Genomic DNA, 19,623 nt, shown 5'->3' on the forward strand with positions numbered 1-19,623 from the left:
CAATATATTTGAAACATCACGTATTACTATTCTTTTATCAATAATGATAGAGAGTTCTAATTTTAAAACTTTAAAGAGAATTCTAATGATGTGATAAAAGGAAAAAAAAAATAAAAATATAGGCACATATATCATATTACATGTGGACCCCACTCCTTACCATATCACTAAAACGCTCTTTAGAGTTTTAAAATTAGAGTTCTCTTTCTTTATTATTCTTTTATTTATGATCATATATCATATTCCTTCATATTCATTAATCATCTGATACGAAATCATACCTTACAATATCTGGTGGTGTTATATATATCAATTAGTATACACACTAGTGTACTAACTAGTGTTATGATATCATTAATGACCCTATTTATTATACAAATTATAAATATTCAAAACTTCTAAAATTATATCATATCATCTATTAATATACTAATATGTACATTAATTAATGTATATAACATTATTCTAAAGGAAATGGCGTCTGTCCAGTCCTTAATCGGACTGGACTGTGCTGTTGGGCCCGTGAAGGCCCACCACGAGTCCCGTTTTGATAATCTGAACCATTCAATGTGTAGAACTCGTTGAGTACTATATGTTTGTAAAAAATCACGTTAATCGGATATCGATAGCTATGCGATCAAAACAGATTTTTGTCAACCGTTAATTTATTCACCGTTAATTTATTCACCTTCCATTTTTTTTTATACAAAACTGATTTGATCACATAACTATCGATATCCGATTAATATGATTTTTTACAGGCATATAGTACTCGATGATTTCTACACATTGAACGGTTCAGATTATCAAAACGAAACTCATAATAAACCTTTACAAATCCAACAATATAGTCCAATCCGATTAAGAACTGAACAGAAGTCATGCCCTATTCTAAAATATCACGCGACCATATTTCCAGATCACCAATTAACCACTCTATAGGATAAGTCATGTAGTAGGTGAGCCCCACTCCAACGAGGGGCAAAATTGTCTTTTCGATACAAACTTATCATAATCCAGGGGCGCCTAGTCACCTCCACCTTCACATTAAGGTAATAAATAAAATTAACGAAATTATAAACCCACAGAGAGATAAGCATAAACCACGTCGGCCTAACACTGAGGGTGCGCTTTACGCCGTTAAGCATTCTCCGAATCAAAACCCCTCCAAGAATGGAAAAGTTGTAGAGAGAGAAAGCGAGAAAGAGAGAGCGATCGCTGTTTGTATTTTGTTCTTCTTCTATACAAATACACAAACCTGTATGTATGTATATGATTTGCATACAGATGATACTAGTAACAATTCTCTATTTTAGTTCAAAGCTTTCTCAAATCTGCATCATCTCCGTATAAACTCGTCGTTTCTCTTTTTCCTGGAATAATCCAAGGCCGTACCACACCGTCGTCTTTACTTGTCGCGCATTCGGATCTCGGAAACAGAATTTTCTCTTGAATTTTCTTCTATTTTCTCTGTATGCAATCAATGGTGATGGAAGATAACGAGAGCTGCGGTAGTCGAGTGGTGGAATCGTCTACAGCGAACTCTCGTCAGCAGAGAAGAAAACTCGAGGTTTACAATGAGGTCCTCCGTAGGCTTAAGGAATTAAATCATCAGGAGGCTGGAGAACCTGGTTTTGATGATGAACTTTGGGCTCACTTTGATCGTCTCCCCACTCGGTACCTTTACCTTTACCTTTACCTTTCTATCTACCTGTATGGTCTCGTATACTAAGTATATTCTATATATAAATATAAATATTTTTTTTTTTTGATTTTGAGTGTCTTTGTTACAGATATGCATGTCTCGATGCTTTGCATTTTTATTTTTATTTTAATGTTTGTTTATTTATTTGTATTTTTTCGGTTGATCGAGATGTTGAATCTGTTCGGCATTAATTAGTATTTATATTTTCTGGTGTTAGAAGCTTTTTCAGTTTTTTTCTTTCTTCTTTTCTAATTGTTTTTACAATTTTTGTTTTTGTGGAGAGTGTATTTTGATGTTCAATTAATCTCATGCGTCTCTACAATGGAGCAAAATTGTAGGTTTTTTTTTTTTGGGGGTCTTGTTAGATCTCTCACACACACATCCTGAATTTTGTGATATAATTGTTTAATTTAATGATAATTATGAAAAATATTTGACTGGTTGTTGAGTCTTTTGATATGCATGGCAGGTATGCACTTGATGTGAATGTGGAGAGGGCAGAAGATGTTCTTGTGCATAAACGATTACTTCAATTGGCTCATGATCCTGTTAATAGACCTGCATTCGAAATTCGGCTAGTGCAGGTAAGTTGATTTGATCTACATTGTGATAGCTTTGGTTCATTGTCCATTTGTCCTTTTGGACAGGACTTCTTTTGTTGTACAGTGTTGTTAAGCATAAATGCAATTTGGATGCTAGGAGTGGCATAATATTATATTAATGGGTTAACAATACAGTAGGTATTGCAAAAATGAAGAATAAACACTCGAAGTAACAATCTAATTTATTATTCTATGCAAGCGTAGCAAGGTAAACTGTGCTATGGATCCATAAAAATCCATTAGAGTTTGTTGAGGGGGTATGCTTTTGAGGCAGACATGAAAATATGTTCTCAATAATGCAACCATACTTTCTCGGGCTTTAAAACAATTTTCTAGAGATATGTATGAGCAAGGGGTTTTTAGAGGCTCACAGATTTGGGTCCACAAGGTTTATCCTCGGGGATATTGAAATCATTAGAGTGTCATACACCCTAAGACTAAAGTCTATTGGCTTAAGTTCAAACTGCGTAAGACTTTTGAATTATCCAATCTCAGACACAGATGAAATATTGGTTTGCCGGAATTCTGGTATAATTTTGTATGGTGACCTTTTCAAGAACAGTGATGAATGTATCAGCAATTCGCTTTTATGATTTCCAGGTTTATTTATTCACTCCAATTTGTTCGTATATTTTCACAGTTCTGGGCAGGTCTTTCTATAGCCTATCCCCACCGATTAGTACACCAGGCTTAGTTTTGTTTGGTTTGGGAAGTTCTTTTTATATTGTTGAATTGCCATTGCTGAAGTGTTACACTTTTTCAAGAACAAAAATATGTTTTACTTTCTATGATTTTGCACTGTTTTAGTTGTTTGTTTGTAGGTAGTTTTATTTGTATACTTGGTCTAAAGTAGTTTGGTCGAATACATTTTGGCAATTGCTCTCTCATCCAGGTTCCTCCCATCTCTGATGGAAATACAGCTGATTCTAATCATTCAAGCTCTCCAACGAAAGAAGTTGCCCAAAGGTCTTATTTCTTAGTAAATAACTTACAAGATTTGCTTTGTTTTTGCTGGATGTAGTTCCCATATCGCATGTGAGTGGCTTATGAATGAAACTTGTAGGATAGTACTTTCTTTCATTTAGTTGTTCAGTCCACCATTACTTTAATCAGTATTTCTCACTGATGATGCTGACATTTGTACCTTCCCTTTTAATATGTCAGCGTTCATCCACCACCTGCCTTTGGTTCATCTCCAAATCTCGTAGCTCTTGCACTTGAAGCAAACAAATCTCAAGTTCAAGATGGGGACAGTGCTGGTTCCCAGCCCCGGTAAGATTCACTTAACATCTCTTTTTTGCCCCAATGTCTTTCCAGAACATCTTTCCATGCTATATATCACCGGATGAATTTGACTGGTTTTTTTCACCTCCTATGTGGATGAACACAACAAATGCCTTGTGTGGATGTAGGACCCACCATTTCTGTAAAATAATGTGATCGACCATAGCAGTTTGGTTTAGATCAAAATTAACATTTAGTTGATTAACCTTTTTTGTTTTTGAAAAGTTTCTTTCTTTCATTCTTTTTTTAATTACCTAAAACAGAAAAATTCTTCATCCATTTATATTCCAGAAAGGAGATTAAGCCTTCTCATGGATTTTGGTCATATAGAAAAATTCTTCATCCATTTATGTTCCAGAATCCTTGAAAGTCAATTCTAGCAACTCCACAAGTAATATATTCCATACTAACGAAACTACTAGCTGTCTGATTGAAGTGGTTAAATGGTGTTCGGTTTTGAGCTCATATACTTCTATATTAGTGGTCAATATTCTAGTTAATCTCTACATAGCTATCCCCGTTATCAATAATTTTACCAATTATGTTCTGGAGAATTTCACTGTTTTGCATTGTCCAGCTTATTATGCTTTTATGTGATTGGAAATTATGTAGGTCAATGCATGAAATTACATTTTCAACGGATGATAAGCCAAAGCTCCTCAGTCAGGTAGTTGGTGTGTTTGCTTGTTCTAGAGCAATTATATTTTGTCATATGATTTTGAAGTTGCCACATCACTTGATTTAGGCCACATCCTCTTCCCATGTTGCTGATTAAATTGATATATGATCTAATGTTCATAAAAGCATCCGGGGATCAATATGAGCGTTTGACTTAGTATTCTAGTTAAAGGCTTTTTGCTGCAGCTTTGTTTCAGTTAACTAATTACATTCGATGCAAGCAACCCACAGCCTCATTATTATTAGCACCAAGAAACAAGAGAGCATGTATTTTTAAATTTGACTTTCTGATTAATCAGTTTTCACACATGAAATTTGTTGGTTCAAAGACATGAAAATGCATTTTACTCTTCAACTACAGCTATATGTGTCAATATTCTTTATTTCATAACCTTAGGCATGAAGCTCATAATTCCAATATTGTTAGAGAGAAATGCATGGTTTAAAATCTCCAGTGAGTATTCTAGTTTTGGACTCACAGGTTGTACTCTTTTAATGTAGCTAATTTTGGCATTTGACAAATTTTTAAATCCCAAGCTTATGAACAAAATTTTGACGAAGACATGCACAAAATCTGCAGTTGACATCCTTACTAGCTGAGGTTGGGCTGAACATCCGGGAAGCACATGCTTTTTCTACAGTGGACGGGTATTCCTTGGACGTCTTTGTCGTTGATGGTTGGCCTTATGAGGTAATTTCTTTTCATCTAATTATGTAGGTAGGTTGCTTATATCCTTATGGTAAACAGATTAGGCTACCTGTTTTGTATTATATTTCAAGTTTTAATTTCTTTTTTGGAAAAGCCACACAGATATTGATTTCTGCCTTGTCACCTGTTTAAGACTTTTGAATTGTTCATTCACTTTTATTCATTGTTGTCCTCCCTGAATGAGTCGAATTTTATAGTTTATATGATCTTTTAATTTTACTGTTAATAGTTTAAATTAGTCAATTTTGAATTTTAAACAAATCGGAAGCTGTTTGAAATATCTTCAAATTATACTGCACAAGCATGTTTTTTTGATTTGTTCTTTTTGTTTCAATTCATTGGAATATTTTTTGGCTGATTTATTGTTGATTTTTAGGAAATTGAGCAGCTCCAAACTGCATTAAAAAAGGAATTGTTGAAGATTGAGGTACTGCCCCGCTGTTTTTGTTACAATATGGAGTCTGTAACTTTGTATGTGATTCCTCAAATTTTTGTTATGTAATAAAGCATCAGTAAAATGGCTTCTTATTTTTTTATTTTAGCCCAGCTGATACTTAGGAGAATATTTGAAATTGGTTCAGTCAGTATATCTTGAATTAATCCACAGGCCTGGTGGTTTGATTTTAATTATTTTGGTGTTTGTCATGGTGATTCCTTTCTGGAGCTGTAGTTTGAATGCTCTATTTGTGTTGGATACAGTTTTACATTTGAAGTTTAAGATATTGTATATCTGCCTTATCTTTTGGATGTGAACTTACATTTGTCAAGTTCCTCAAATTTCCTCTATTTTAATATCCTGACCCAATAAATCATGGGGTGGGTGAGCTTTGCTAGCATTTCATTTTCACAGGTACGATACCGCATGCTGTGACTCAACTCCTTCACAATCATTGTTATAGATAGACAAATAGTTAGTGAGTTGAAGTTGGACTGAGAACCTCAAATGTCTGTTATGGTACTTTTTTTTGGAAATCTAGCACTAATCTTTCTATAAATGGCATATACAACATACATACAGATTGCATATATGACAAAACTTTCTCGTCTAGTGTTCACTTCTACGCAGAGGATATGAACTAGCTACGAACTGTAGTTGCCCAAAAAAATATAGAATAGTGTATGTAAGTCAATGGAATATATAGAATTTTGTTAAGTAAAACTGACAGAATAACAGTAAGATAGAAAGCAGAGACATGGCACTTGAGAATTCTTGGTCTCCTCAAACTGATGTAAAAATCAGGTATATATATTGGAGGATTGTAGCAACAGGTTTAATTCACAATTAAGAGAATGTTTTGAAATATTTTGGTATAAATATGGTATTGATTTTCATATAAAACTTGTAACAGTAAAAGAATTTAATAATATTTTTAATTATTAAAATATTCCAACACTTTCTAATTGAACCGTGGTGCTAGATATACTTCTCTACTTCATCTTGTTGGAATACAAACTCAATTTGAGTTTAAAGATGGTGAATTCCAGAAAAGAGAAGAAGCTGCTGGAGAATTCAAAAGTCAAGAATAGAAGTTCAAAATGAAGAAGAAAATGGAATTAGCTAGAAGGAAAAGGAAGCTTCAAGGAAGCTCCATTGTTAAAGCTTAAGGAGGAAGAGAACACTATAGTACACACGTTTTGTACACGGATTGAGAGTCTATAAATAGATAGGTTGTGTGATTGTTTTAGATAGAGTGAGAGAAAAATGTATTCTCCAAGGAGAAACACAATATTTCCAGATGAGGAGAATTCTAAGAGAGTAGAGAATTTGGGAGTTAACAGAGAGAACTCTGTTTTGTATAATTTGTTTGTGATTGAATAAAAGGAGTATTTATTCAATTAATTCCTCTCTTTATATACCATCACAACCGATATACACCCCTCTCCCACTTTCAACAGTGGTATCAGAGTCTGTTTAGGCAAAAAATTCGAAGAAACAGAGAAGAATAGAGGTTGATTTCAATTTTGTCCATATTTCGAAGGTGTGTTGACTGGAGGAGTCTAGACCTTTCAATTAGAAGAGCCAAGAAGGAACCAAAGTTATCGAAACTAAATTTTTTCAAAATTATCGAAATTTAGTTTTGAGTATACCGGATTAAAGTACCCGTTAAGAGGATTCTGACGGTATAAAGAATGGTTCAAACGAACTTCAAATGAACCTATACGGCTGTCGAGAAGTTGAGCGCATACATAGAACTGTTAAGTTGAACCTATACATCTTCCCTAGAATTCTGAAGTTGCAAAACATTCAAGAGAAATTATTTAGTGTTTCGCGATTGAGTTGCAACTGTTAATCTGAACCCGTCCAATCTATTTTGGCTAAATCTAAGCCATCCAAAGTCCAATCGCAATGATCCAATAGTGCTTTCTAACTATTTGGAGCATTCCGGACACATCCGTACGGTCAAATTTTGCAAATTCCATGCCAGTAATTTGCAGATTTTATTTGAAGAGATGAAGTAAGAAAAATATTCTTCGAAGCAAGAGTCAAAGAATACAGCAAAGAAGACATCATAGAAAAGTGATAGAAGACATCCCAGATATCGTGGACAAGACAAGCAAACAGTTGGTTGCTCTAAGACATTGAAGAGAGATGAGTTAACAGATGGTTGACAGAAGTGGACTACATGTGGTTGTTCCACAAGATAAATAACAGTTGGTTGTTTCTAGAGATAAAGAACAACAGGTGGTTGTTCCAAGAGACATACGTCAATAGAGGATTGACAAGAGAGGACAACAGAGGGTTGTTCCACATGGAAGAGGTCTTGAAATAGGATATATATTGCAAGGAAGAGATCCTGACAGAGGACAAGGTCGTGGACAAGAGAGAAGACGTCAACAGGAGGTTGACAACACCGAACATCAGGAGGCTGTTTAAAGAGAGATAGAAGTCAATAGAGGATTGACTACAAAGACCGGACAAGAGGCCATCCACGAGCAGATATGAAGTATCGTGTAGAGAATCCAACAAATTAAGTTTGAGGGGGATGTTGAAATACAAACTCAATTTGTGTTTGAAGATGGTGAATTCCAGAAAAGAGAAGAAGCTGTTGGAGAATTCAAGAGTCAAGAAGAGAACTTCAAAATGAAGAAGAAAATGGAAGCAGCTAGAAGGAAAAGTAAGCTTCAAGGAAGCTCCATTGTCAAAGCTTAAGGAGGAAGAGAACACTGTAGCATACAAGTTTTGTACACAGATTGAGAGTCTATAAATAGATAGGTCTTGTGATTGCTTTAGATAGAGTGGGAGAAACATGTAATCTCTAGGGAGAAACACAATATCTCCAGATGAGGAGAATTTAAAGAGAGTAGAGAATTTGAGAGTTAACAGAGAGATAGCTATGCTTTGTATAATTTGTTTGTGATTGAATAAAAGAGGTATTTATTCAATTAATTCCTACCCCTCTCCCACTTTTCTAACACATCTCACCATTTTACTATTTCTTATTTGGGGTTTTATTATTGGGCACTTGATATAGGTTAACAAATTTGGTAACATACACAGACATTTTGAAGTGAAGCTCTCAAGTCTATATTCATCCCATGAGCTAAGCATTTTCTTTAAATTGTGTTCCTGTTGTGTAATATAAGAAACCTCTTTATATATGCCTTAATGCTAAATGTGGAATGCTAAAAATGTAGAATTTACATTAAATTTTCTCATGTTGCACTTCCACATGTGTTCTGTTTACTTTTATGTTTAATGTGTTTTCCTTTTCTATGCTAGTTTTTGATACTCAGTAATGAATAGATTCTTAACTAGGCATTTTGAGTGGCTATGCAGAAGCTTTCTTGGCCAGACCATCTTTTGCCATCTTCTATGGGTGACCAGGGGCAAACAGTGATCAAACATGAACCTGATCATTTGACAATACCTAATGATGGGACTGATGTCTGGGAAATTGATCCTCAACTTCTGAAATTTGAGAGCAAAATTGCAGCCGGGTCATATGGTGATCTGTAAGTTTATCATATCGTAAACATCTGTTCTAATTGTGTTTTGAGTCATCAGTTAACTAAATCTTTTGATTGATACAGATACAAAGGTACATACTGTAGCCAGGAAGTAGCTATCAAAGTTCTGAAGTCTGAACGTGTAGGTCCAGACTTGCAGAGGGAATTTGCCCAAGAAGTATTTATTATGAGGTTTGTCGAATCATTACTTTTCAATTGAGCATATGGGTATAGTATTGTATAAATCCTACATTCTTAATTCATCCCTTTCGTCGCAGTGCTTAATAAAATCCATAAATGGTCCTTCTAGTTTCCTCTAAGTTTCAGTGGTCCTTGGACTTTGAATTTCGTCAATTTGGTCCTTATACTTTCTATCTTGTTCCACTTTGGTCCTTTTTGTTTTACAATCATGACGCTGAGGTTTTAGTTATTATATTCTTACATCTTAAGTTTTGTTATATTATGAAAATACCTTTTTATTTTATAATTTATCACACACTATTTTTTCATTTTTCTGGTGCAAAAGGTTCCTTTGGAGAGTTCCCTTTAAGGATAAAGATAATTATTTGTGGTGTTTTCTTGCTTGTTTTCTACAATAGCTAATTGCTTACCTTTATGTAATAGTAGATGTCGGATTTCGAGTATAACTCTAGATGATTTTCTATAAGATTTTTGTTAAGTTCTTTTAATAACCTGATTATAGTATTATTTTGTTCAATTGTAGTGCAATATTATTATTTAAATTATCTGATCCGACTTCTTCAGTATATCTAATCTAATGTTCATATATTAATATTGGTAAGGCTGAGAAACTAGGGTCTGATACCAATTCTAAAGACATGTACTTTTACTGTGATTTTATAATTTATAGGGATTTAAAAATTATACTAATAGGTAAATATGGCCTTATAGTAATTAATAGTACTTCTAGGTTTATAGTTTATTTGTATATTTCCTTCAGGGATTAAATTGATTTGGAATTGAATCTTGAGGGACTTATTTGGCACAATTAGAACTACAGGGACTAAAATGAAACAGGTGTCAAACTCGGGGGACTATGGCTATAATTCACCCATTATTAAAAAAAATAGAAAAAATAGGGTAGTCAATTTATTTCTTTTCGGCTGCTAGTTGAAATTATTAAGCTTCCTTAAGGCTCTCATTCTTTACATAGCATGTGCTAAAAATCTGTCAGTTCTTTTTGTCTAGCTTGATTATTTTTTTCACAAATCTTGTCATATTTTAACTTTTCCATTAAAACCTTTTTATATTTTCCTAGGAAGCTTATTGTAGTCTATTTTCAATCATGATGTTAGTTAAAAGAATTCTATGATGTCATGTGCTGAAGCAGTAGTTTGTATCTTGTTGGTCAGACTGTTGTTTGTCTTGCCAGATGTGCAGGTGCTCCAAAATATGGTTTCTGGGTATATTATATGTGCCAAAAAAACAAGAAGTCAGCATTAGACTGACCTTTAAATTTCCATTTCAAATGGTTGTTCCGTTCCTCTTTCCTACCCCATCCTCCCAGGGTCAGTGCAACAAGACAACATTGTGATGTTACTGATTGCGGTGTTGGGACTTAGAATTCCATTGATATTCCCCAGTTATCATCCTTTTCACCACAATGATAGTGAAGTTATCTAACTTGTGCAGATATGCATTGAACTCTATTAGAAAAGTTTAGTTACTTTAGGTCTTCTAATTTACTCGTTGGCACTTGCAGGAAGGTTCGGCACAAGAATGTTGTACAATTCATAGGTGCATGTACCAAACTTCCTAGTTTGTGCATTGTTACAGGTATATTCTTATGTGTATATGGATGTCTCTCATAATGCAAACTGAAAGCTCCTTTTTTTTAGGCAAAATCCAATTTACCTCCCCAATGGTTTTGACCCAAAGCACTTCACCCCTTGTATAATAGGCAAATACCCCTCTCATGGTTTTGGACATTTTGCAATTTGCCTTCCTATCATTAATTATTCCATCCGAATTATTAGAATGTGTACCACACGCACGTCAATTAGGAGTTAGACAGGAAAATATTTTAATCAAAGTCAAATCAGTGTTATTAAAAGAGGCGCAAGTCCCAGCCATGCCCACCCCTTGTGCCTTGCAATGGTCAAGGCGAGGCGACTTCACTAAGGTGCGATTAAAGCGCATGACTGGAACAAGGCGCAATTAAGCCCAGGGAGCAGGCCTTGAGGGCTTTTTTTCTTTTTTTGAGTTGGACCAAACTGAAATTGCATGGGTCAGCTACAACAGATCATATCCTTCAAATATACATGCTAATATTGTCGATTTAGTTGACCTTTAGATCATGGATATTCGTGTTTTATGTTGAACTTTGAAATATTACTCATTTGTCTATGGTAAAATGGTGATATTTGTTAGTATTTATTTTTTAAAATGTTCAATGTTTCATTTTGTTTATGTTATACTAGTTAGTTATGTGCTTATATGCCTCATATTAAATTATATTATTTCAACCTGCCATGGTGCACCTTACTTCAATGAAGCCCGCGTCTTGCCTTGCGCCTAAGGCTTCAGGTGACCTTGGCGCCTTGGTGCACTTATCGCTTTTAATAACATAGAGTCAAATTACAATGTAAAAAGACAAATATGCCATTATCTTCATCTTTCTGAAAACTAAACTCTAACCATCTTCTTCCCCAAAACCAAACTCTACCACCCCGCCACTCCTCTTTCCTCCCAACAGCCTCCCCCCTCATCCCTCACCTCTCCAACGACTGGCAGTGTCCTCCCTGACTCCCTCGCCACCACCCACCACTCCCCAGTCATTGTTGCGACCAAATCTCCCACCTTTCCTGATCTTTTTTGTGACCCCACCCAACCTCTCGCCTTCCCAGTTCTCCTGTGCACACATTGGTATTGAAGAACCCCATGTTTTTTGGGTTTCGTTGATCTTTTTTTTTTTTAGTGCTTTTGTGTCTTATCACAATAAAGAAATGGATTTTGTCTTTTTTTTAAATCCTTTTGGCGTTCAAGAATTTATTTATTTATTTTTTCATTTCCTCTTTTGGAGTCTTTTGTTATTGTTAAATCTTTGTAAGCTTTTCCCCCCTTTGCTTTACTCCAGAATATATGTCTGGTGGAAGTGTGTATGACTATCTCCACAAACAAAGGGGTACTTTCAAACTACCATCTTTACTAAGAGTAGCAGTTGATATATCAAAGGGTATGAACTACCTGCACCAGAACAATATAATTCATAGAGATTTGAAGGCTGCCAATCTTCTGATGGATGAAAATGAAGTAAGATGCTTTCTTTATCTCTGTTTTCAATAATGTTAATATCATTTGTTATACTGCAATTTCTTTTCTCTGGGAACTCATTCTCTATTTTGTAGAAAAAACAATGCAAAAGTTTACCCTTATTTTCCAGACATACATATGTATATTGTTATTGTTGTATTATCCTCAATGTATATATAATCTCTTTTCTAAATTTCGAATAGGTGGTTGACTTTCCAAATTGCAGACAGTTTTATTTATTTATTTATGGTAGAGGGCAGTTGGATTTAAGGAATTTTCAATTAAGTATGTCCCTGGGGTTTTAAATTTCTATTATTGTTTAAAATGTTGGGATGTAGAGGACAACCTCATGATTAAAATTTAGAGTAGCAGCATGAATTGATTAGCCACACTAACATTTTGGAGACAGTGCTTTCCAACTGTCGGATAGATAGGATGAAAGCTTTGATTTTTGTTTGGCTGCTCAAATGGATGATTTTCTTTTCCATAATGTATATAAGATGTCTAATGTACTAATTGTTATACGTAAACATTACAATCAGCTTTGATATTAGTAAACCTTAGCTTAGTCTATCAAGCCATGCTCAAGTAGAGTGTCTTAGCCTTTAGGGAGCTTCCATATAGGGAAAAATTAAACCTTTTGAATCAAGGGATTTGTATACTTGGTGATAAAATCCACGAACTTCTTTGTTAGGATCTAAAATCATTTATTTATTGTTCTTGATTTACATCTGAGTTCTCATTGTCAAAATGTAGTTATTGCTTGTCATGCAAAAAATAAGTCAACAGAAATTTGTTCATTGTGAGTTTGCTTTTTATGGCTTTCAAACTGAGTTTCATAATAATAATTAATGTTCAAAATTTTTTATAAAATCCTTTGCACTACAGGTTGTTAAGGTGGCTGATTTTGGAGTTGCCAGAGTAAAAGCTCAAACTGGAGTTATGACAGCAGAAACCGGGACATATCGATGGATGGCTCCTGAGGTGTGCATTTTTTGGATAAATTTTGGACCTTTTGCAATTCAAAATTGGTTATATGCTTTGTATGCTGATGTCTGCCTTTTTGGTGCCCATCTGATTGAAATTGTAGAGGTCAATCCATAAATGTGATTTTTGATGCTATAATTGTTTCATTCGTGTGATTTTGATTATAGCTTTGATCTATCATCTATATATAGATATTTGATAAAATTTTGGCACTTTGCCTAGGCTTCAAGGAGGTGTGATTTTCTGATTGTTCACCCTTTTAGTGGTTAGTTTTAGTTTCAAGTAAAATCTGGTTGTTAGGTAGCTGTGATGCCACTATAGGGTAAGAATTAGAAATGACAAAAAGAACATACTTGTCCATGATAGCACAGTGCTATATGTTGCTGTTATTGGGGATGCACATCTGAATTATTTAATGATTTATGCCCATTATAAAGTGAGCTGATCTCTAGATTATTTTGGGCTGCAACAGAGTGGCTATGTTGGTGTTGGTGTTGGTAGAATTGTGCAAAATACTGCCCAATCTGCGCCCCTTTATCTACTAATCGCGGTTTAAACTTTAAAATTTATAATCCGTACCGTTCCGCTCTACTATAATTAATACATATATATTTTTCAACCTCTAATCAAATATCGAAGTAAAAATAAGTGTAAAAGAGATTTAATATGTGAAATTTATTACAAATTAGTAGTTATATATATGTAAAATATTATGTAAAATTAGTTTGTATTATATATATGAAAATATTATGCAAATTAGTATTATATATTATGCAAAGACTTGATAATTGGTTAGAATATTTTTAATCCACCAATCTGCTCAAAACCGTTCAAACCCGCAATTTGCCAATCCGTCAATCTGCTAATCCGCCATTTGGTTTATAATTTTACTTTTAAACCGTTCAAACCACACCGCGCACACCCCAAGTTGTTGGTGTTGTTGAGTTTGGGAGAATCCGAGAAGATGAGTTATGATGTGAAGCATTATCTAGACATAATTTCTATGAAGCATTGACACTTCAATACAAGTGCTGTATCCGTGTCGGATACACCGGCACTTCAGGGGCACACGGACACTTCGGGGACACGTCACATGGCCTGTCCCCCTTATTTAATTAATTTATTTGTAGTGGACATTTCGGGGACACACTAGGAACATGTCAAATTGTCTTTTCTTCCATTTTATTTAGTGTTTTTGATGAATGTTGAATGTTTGTTATTTTTTTTCTTAGATTTAAATACTCTATAGATCATCCATAAAAAAAATATAAACTGTAAATGTTAATCTAAAAGTGTTTTAAAAAAATAAAAATAGAATTAGAGTTAGTTTTTGTTGATAGTGATTGTTTTTGGATGTAATATTAATCTACATAGCAAATAAAAATATATGAAAACATATTTTATTGCCGTGTTCCCGCCATGTCTGTGTTTCCATTTTTTTGAAATCGCCGTGTCCCATGTCCGCATCCGTGTCTGTACCCATGTCCGTGCTTCTTAGCATAATTTAGTCCCCCACCTTCCCCCCCTCTTTATTGTTCACAGTCAATGAAATTAATTGGTTTTTCTGGGGTGGCAATTGTTCATCTTCTAATAGAGGTCGATCATATTATTTACTTATGATTATTCTGTTGCATTGAAGGTTATAGAACACAAGCCCTATGATCACAAGGCTGACATTTTCAGTTTTGGAGTTGTATTGTGGGAGTTGCTCACTGGAAAGGTATTGTTTGTGGCAACTACTAGTGGTTTTGGGCATTCTAGTGAATTGTATTCCAAAGTAATTCATATTTTTCTTACCAGCTTCCTTACGAGTATTTAACCCCATTACAAGCAGCTGTTGGTGTAGTTCAAAAGGTAAAGATCTGTTTCACTACATTGTTGAATCTTTCACTGCTAACCACATAGTTTGCTACCTCTGCGGAGTCAGCTTTTAGGACTATGACACTAAAATAGATATCAGAGATTGAGGCTTGTTAGTTATTTATTTGAAATATTAAGTTCTCTGTGAAAATAAATAATCTACTCGACTTTCATTGACTTGGTTTCAGGGTTTACGGCCTACCATCCCAAACAACACTCTTCCAAAACTTGCTGAGCTGCTTGAGAGATGCTGGCAGCAAGATCCGACTTTAAGACCTGACTTCTGTGAAATAATAGATATCCTGCAGCAAATTGCAAAGGAGGTAACATCTGGTTTTGATTTTTTGATTTTTTTAAAAATTTTTTATTATGGAGGTAACATACCTCTGATTTCCATTTAATTGCATGGTACCCTTTTTTACATAATTGATAACATCTTATTTACGAACAGTATTACACAATATGCAATATATGTGAGTGTCCACAATGTTTCCTTGTACCCATTCCCCACTTTTGGTTACATTGACTTTTCTATTTCCTTTGAAGTACCTGTGTCCACTCAAATTGACAATGGTAAGGGTGCCAGATACGTGTCCGACACCTTTACTTGATTTTAGACACTTGGGACTTCGTTTGTCAACTATACATTTTAGTCAAAAAATCAAAAAGTCATTATAAGTTGTCATATCACTCTTTATTTTTTTGCACATATTTGAAGAAGAAACTCAAATTTTGCTAGTAAAATAACATTTCTATTTAATTGCAAGTACATTTTTTTTACATAATTGATAACATCTTATTTAAGAATCATATTATTCAATATGCAATTTATGTGAGTGTCCACTATGTTGCCTCGTATCCGTACCCGTACCCGTACCCCGCTTTTTGATACATATATCGCAATATTCTTATATTTATATTTATGAAGGCAAACACTTGGACATGCACCCATAGTCATATCCAAGGACCATGGTGCATGAAAACATAGATTAGTCACTGATGACTTAAAGAACTCCTGAATTTTATCTCTTTCTAATATGGTTGTTTTTGAATTGCATCTTCTTTTTCTTAAAAAATAAAAATAAAAATAAAAATCATCAATTTGATTGCATTCTCTTCATTAAACTTTTCTACAATCTAAGTAACGCATGAAGTATGTAGAACAGGTTGGAGATGAAGTCAAAGATAAGTCATCTGGTGGATTCCTTTCAATTCTCAGACGGGGACATCACTGAAGTGAAGGGGACTATGACTTTTATATTAATACATGAGTTAATTGTGTCCCGTCTACTTTTTCATCTGCACTGTACAGTTTTTAATGTTTCTTTTATTTTTTTTCATTTTCATATGAGGTTAAAAAAATAAACTTTATTGATTTATTTAACCAGGCATTCCTTGTTTTTACATTCCCCCGTCATAGCATCAATCTAAGCCGTAGTGTTGGAGTAATGTAACCTCAAAAAACTGTTGCTGTTGTTACAATAACAGTAGTACTGATGATATTTGGTTTCAACACCTTTTTATTGGGACACCGCCATCATACCATGTAATTAGACAGTTACAATTAGGATTCTTGTACGATTGTGCCTTAAACAGTTACAGTAATTGGAGTGTTCTCTCATGGTTGGGCTGAGTTTTGCTTGTGAAATGGTGGTGTTGACAATCTGTAAGGGATTATTAGTGAACACAATAAATCGATGCTTTCTGGGTTGGGAGGGCTAGTATTGGTCATGGCTTTACTTGTGAAAAAGGATTTTTTATTTTTCTGATATCATAAGGATTCATCTGGAGACAATTCAATTTCTGCCTAGTTCAACTCCATCCCATTCTTGTTCCTGCCTTTTTCGTTTGGAAAATTTAAATTGCAGGGTTTTAGGATTGCCACTATTTTTGGTCAATCAACGTTCGCAAGTGTTAAATTTATTTTTGTTCAATAAATGTTAGCGAGTGTTAAATATTAACAAGATGAGAAAGTGTAAAAAGATTATGAAATGTTTTGAAATTTATGAAAATATAGTGAATTTATTAACAAATGACTCCAAATTAACAGTTTTTTTTGGGTCCTTTTTTATGTCTATAGACATTTATTAACAAAATATTTATTGTTTTTTATTGTCTATTTTGAAAAGATGGTTAAAAGTTATTTTTTAGTTTTTAATTTATTGGGTAAATTACATTGACACCCCCTGAGATTTATGTTTATTACAGTCCCATATCTCACCTTTTGAAAATTACATCTCCTTCCCTGAGATTTAAAGTTTCATTACAGATTGCTCCCTCTAGCAATTTAATTTTTTTAAATACTAATTTTGCTTTCACTGGGTAAATTACATTGACATCACTCACATTTTAAAAATTACAATCGTTTGAACTAGTATTACCAATTATCTACTCGGTTAGTATTAGTTGAAAAAAAAAATCATTGGAAAAAAAATTATTCAAAAAAAAAAAAAGGGTAAATTACATTAACACCCCTTAAGGTTTGTGTTTATTATAGTTCCCTCCTCATCTTTTGAAAATTACATCTCCCTCCCTGAGATTTAAAATTTCATTACAGATTCTTCCCTAAACAATTTATTTTTTTTAAATACTAATTTTGTCTTCACTGGGTAAATTATATTGACACCCCTCACCTTTTAGAAATTACAATTCCCTCCCCAAGGTTTAAAGTACGAAAAAAAATTATTTGAGAAAAAAGTTAATTGAAAAAAAAATTTCTTAGTCAAATTTTTAAATTTATATTTAAAAACTAACGTAAACTCATTTTTTGAATTTACGTTTTTTTCTCAAATTTACAAACTGAGACAACCATTTATAAACAAAAAAAATTATCAAACAAGTTTTTATGATAGTTTTTAAAATTTTTGTAAATATAAATTGAAAAATGAAAACGAAATGATTATCAAACAGGTTTTAGATGGTAAAAATGTTACAAAATTAAAAAATAATTAAATAAGTTACCAACGTAAAAAATGACTTATTAAAATATTCTTAGGCTATGTATGGTTTGACTTTTTAGAAATTTTTTTAAAAAATTAAAAATTAATTTGGTTAAGAAATAAAAAATAATTATCATTTTTATATAATTTTTATTTTTTGAGTGGTTAGAAATAATTTTTTACAAATTAAATTAAAACAACCATATGTATGTATATAATAATATAACCTACCCAAAAGTTTAAATGATAATTATTTTTTATTTTTTATTTCTAAACCAAATTAATTTTTAATTTTTTTAAAAATAATTCTAAAAATCAAACTATACAAGCCTAAGAATATTTTGATAAGTCATTTCTTACGTTGGTAACTTATTTAATTATTTGTTAATTTTACGACATTTTTACTATCTGAGGCCTATTTGGTAACAATTTCATTTTCAGTTTTCAATTTATATTTATAAAAATTTAAAAAACTGTCATAAAAACTTGTTTGATATTTTTTTGGTTTATATATTGTTGTCTCAGTTTTTAAATTTGAGGAAAAAACGTAAATTCAAAAAATGAGTTTACGTTGATTTTTAAACAGAAATTTAACTAACAAATTTTTTTTTCAAATAATTTTTTCCCAATTAATTTTTTTTTTCAATGAATTTTTTTTTCCAATTAATACTAACCGAGGGGGCAATTGGTAATGCTACTTTAAACCTTAAGAAGGGGATTGTAATTTCTAAAATGTGAGGGGTGTCAATGTAATTTACCCAGTGAGGGCAAAATTGGTATCTAAAAAAATTAAATTGATGAGGGGGGAATCTGTAATGAAACTTTAAACCTCAGGAAAGGAGATGTAATTGTCAAAATATGAGGAAGGAACTGTAATAAACATAAACCTCAGGGAGTGTCAGTGTAATTTATCCAAAAAATTATTTGAAAAAAAATGTGTTAGTCAAAATTTTAAATTTTTGTTTAAAAACCAACGTAAGATAAAAATTACACCGACACCCCTGGAGATTTATGTTTATTACACTTGAAAGATAAAAATTACATAAAAATGATAATTATTTGTTAATTTTTATTTCTTAACCAAATTAATTTTTAATTTTTAAAAAAATTTCTAAAAATCAAACCATACATAGCCTAAAAATCTTTTAAGAAGTCATTTCTTACGTTGGTAACTTATTTAATTATTTGTTAATTTTATGACATTTTTACCATCTGAGGCCTGTTTGGTAACCATTTCGTTTTTAGTTTTCAATTTATATTTACAAAATTTTTAAAAACTGTCATAAAAACTTGTTTGATAATTTTTTTAGTTTATAAATGGTTGCCTCAGTTTGTAAATTTGAGGAAAAAACGTAAATTCAAAAAATGATTTTACATTGATTTTTAAACAGAAATTTAAAAATGTGACTAACAATTTTTTTTTTCAATTAATTTTTTTTCCAATTAATTTTTGTTTTCAATGAATTTTTTTTTCAATTAATACTAACCGAGTAGACAATTGGTAATGCGATTTTAAACATTAGGGAGGGGATTGTAATTTTTAAAATGTGAGGGGTGTCAATGTAATTTACCTAGTGAGGGCAAAATTGGTATTTAAAAAAATTAAATTACTGGAGGGAGCAATCTATAATGAAATTT

The 19,623-nt window shown here is 32.8% G+C and overlaps 1 protein-coding gene across 1 annotated transcript; it reads left to right on the plus strand.

Moving 5' to 3' along the window:
* Window positions 1-1,038: 1,038 nt before the first annotated feature.
* LOC114268842 (serine/threonine-protein kinase STY46) lies at window positions 1,039-16,679 on the plus strand. The gene is made up of 16 exons (XM_028210072.2): window positions 1,039-1,677; window positions 2,175-2,289; window positions 3,200-3,273; window positions 3,472-3,579; window positions 4,204-4,258; window positions 4,850-4,960; window positions 5,355-5,405; window positions 8,757-8,932; window positions 9,011-9,118; window positions 10,650-10,723; window positions 12,024-12,199; window positions 13,088-13,183; window positions 14,826-14,906; window positions 14,987-15,040; window positions 15,235-15,369; window positions 16,213-16,679. The coding sequence occupies exons 1-16, from the start codon at window positions 1,475-1,477 to the stop codon at window positions 16,279-16,281; spliced, it is 1,686 nt and encodes a 561-aa protein (XP_028065873.2). The 5' UTR covers window positions 1,039-1,474; the 3' UTR covers window positions 16,282-16,679.
* Window positions 16,680-19,623: the final 2,944 nt, after the last annotated feature.

This window comes from Camellia sinensis, chromosome 5 (genome assembly GCF_055761805.1).
Source record: "Camellia sinensis isolate YWXY chromosome 5, ASM5576180v1, whole genome shotgun sequence".
In the NCBI taxonomy this organism is placed as follows: domain Eukaryota; kingdom Viridiplantae; phylum Streptophyta; class Magnoliopsida; order Ericales; family Theaceae; genus Camellia; species Camellia sinensis.

Coding starts and splice junctions, on each gene's coding strand:
- LOC114268842 (XM_028210072.2), top strand. CDS start 1,475: ATGCAATCAATGGTGATGGAAGATAACGAGAGCTGCGGTAGTCGAGTG. Junction 1,678..2,174: donor TTTGATCGTCTCCCCACTCG/GTACCTTTACCT, acceptor TATGCATGGCAG/GTATGCACTTGATGTGAATG. Junction 10,724..12,023: donor TAGTTTGTGCATTGTTACAG/GTATATTCTTAT, acceptor GCTTTACTCCAG/AATATATGTCTGGTGGAAGT.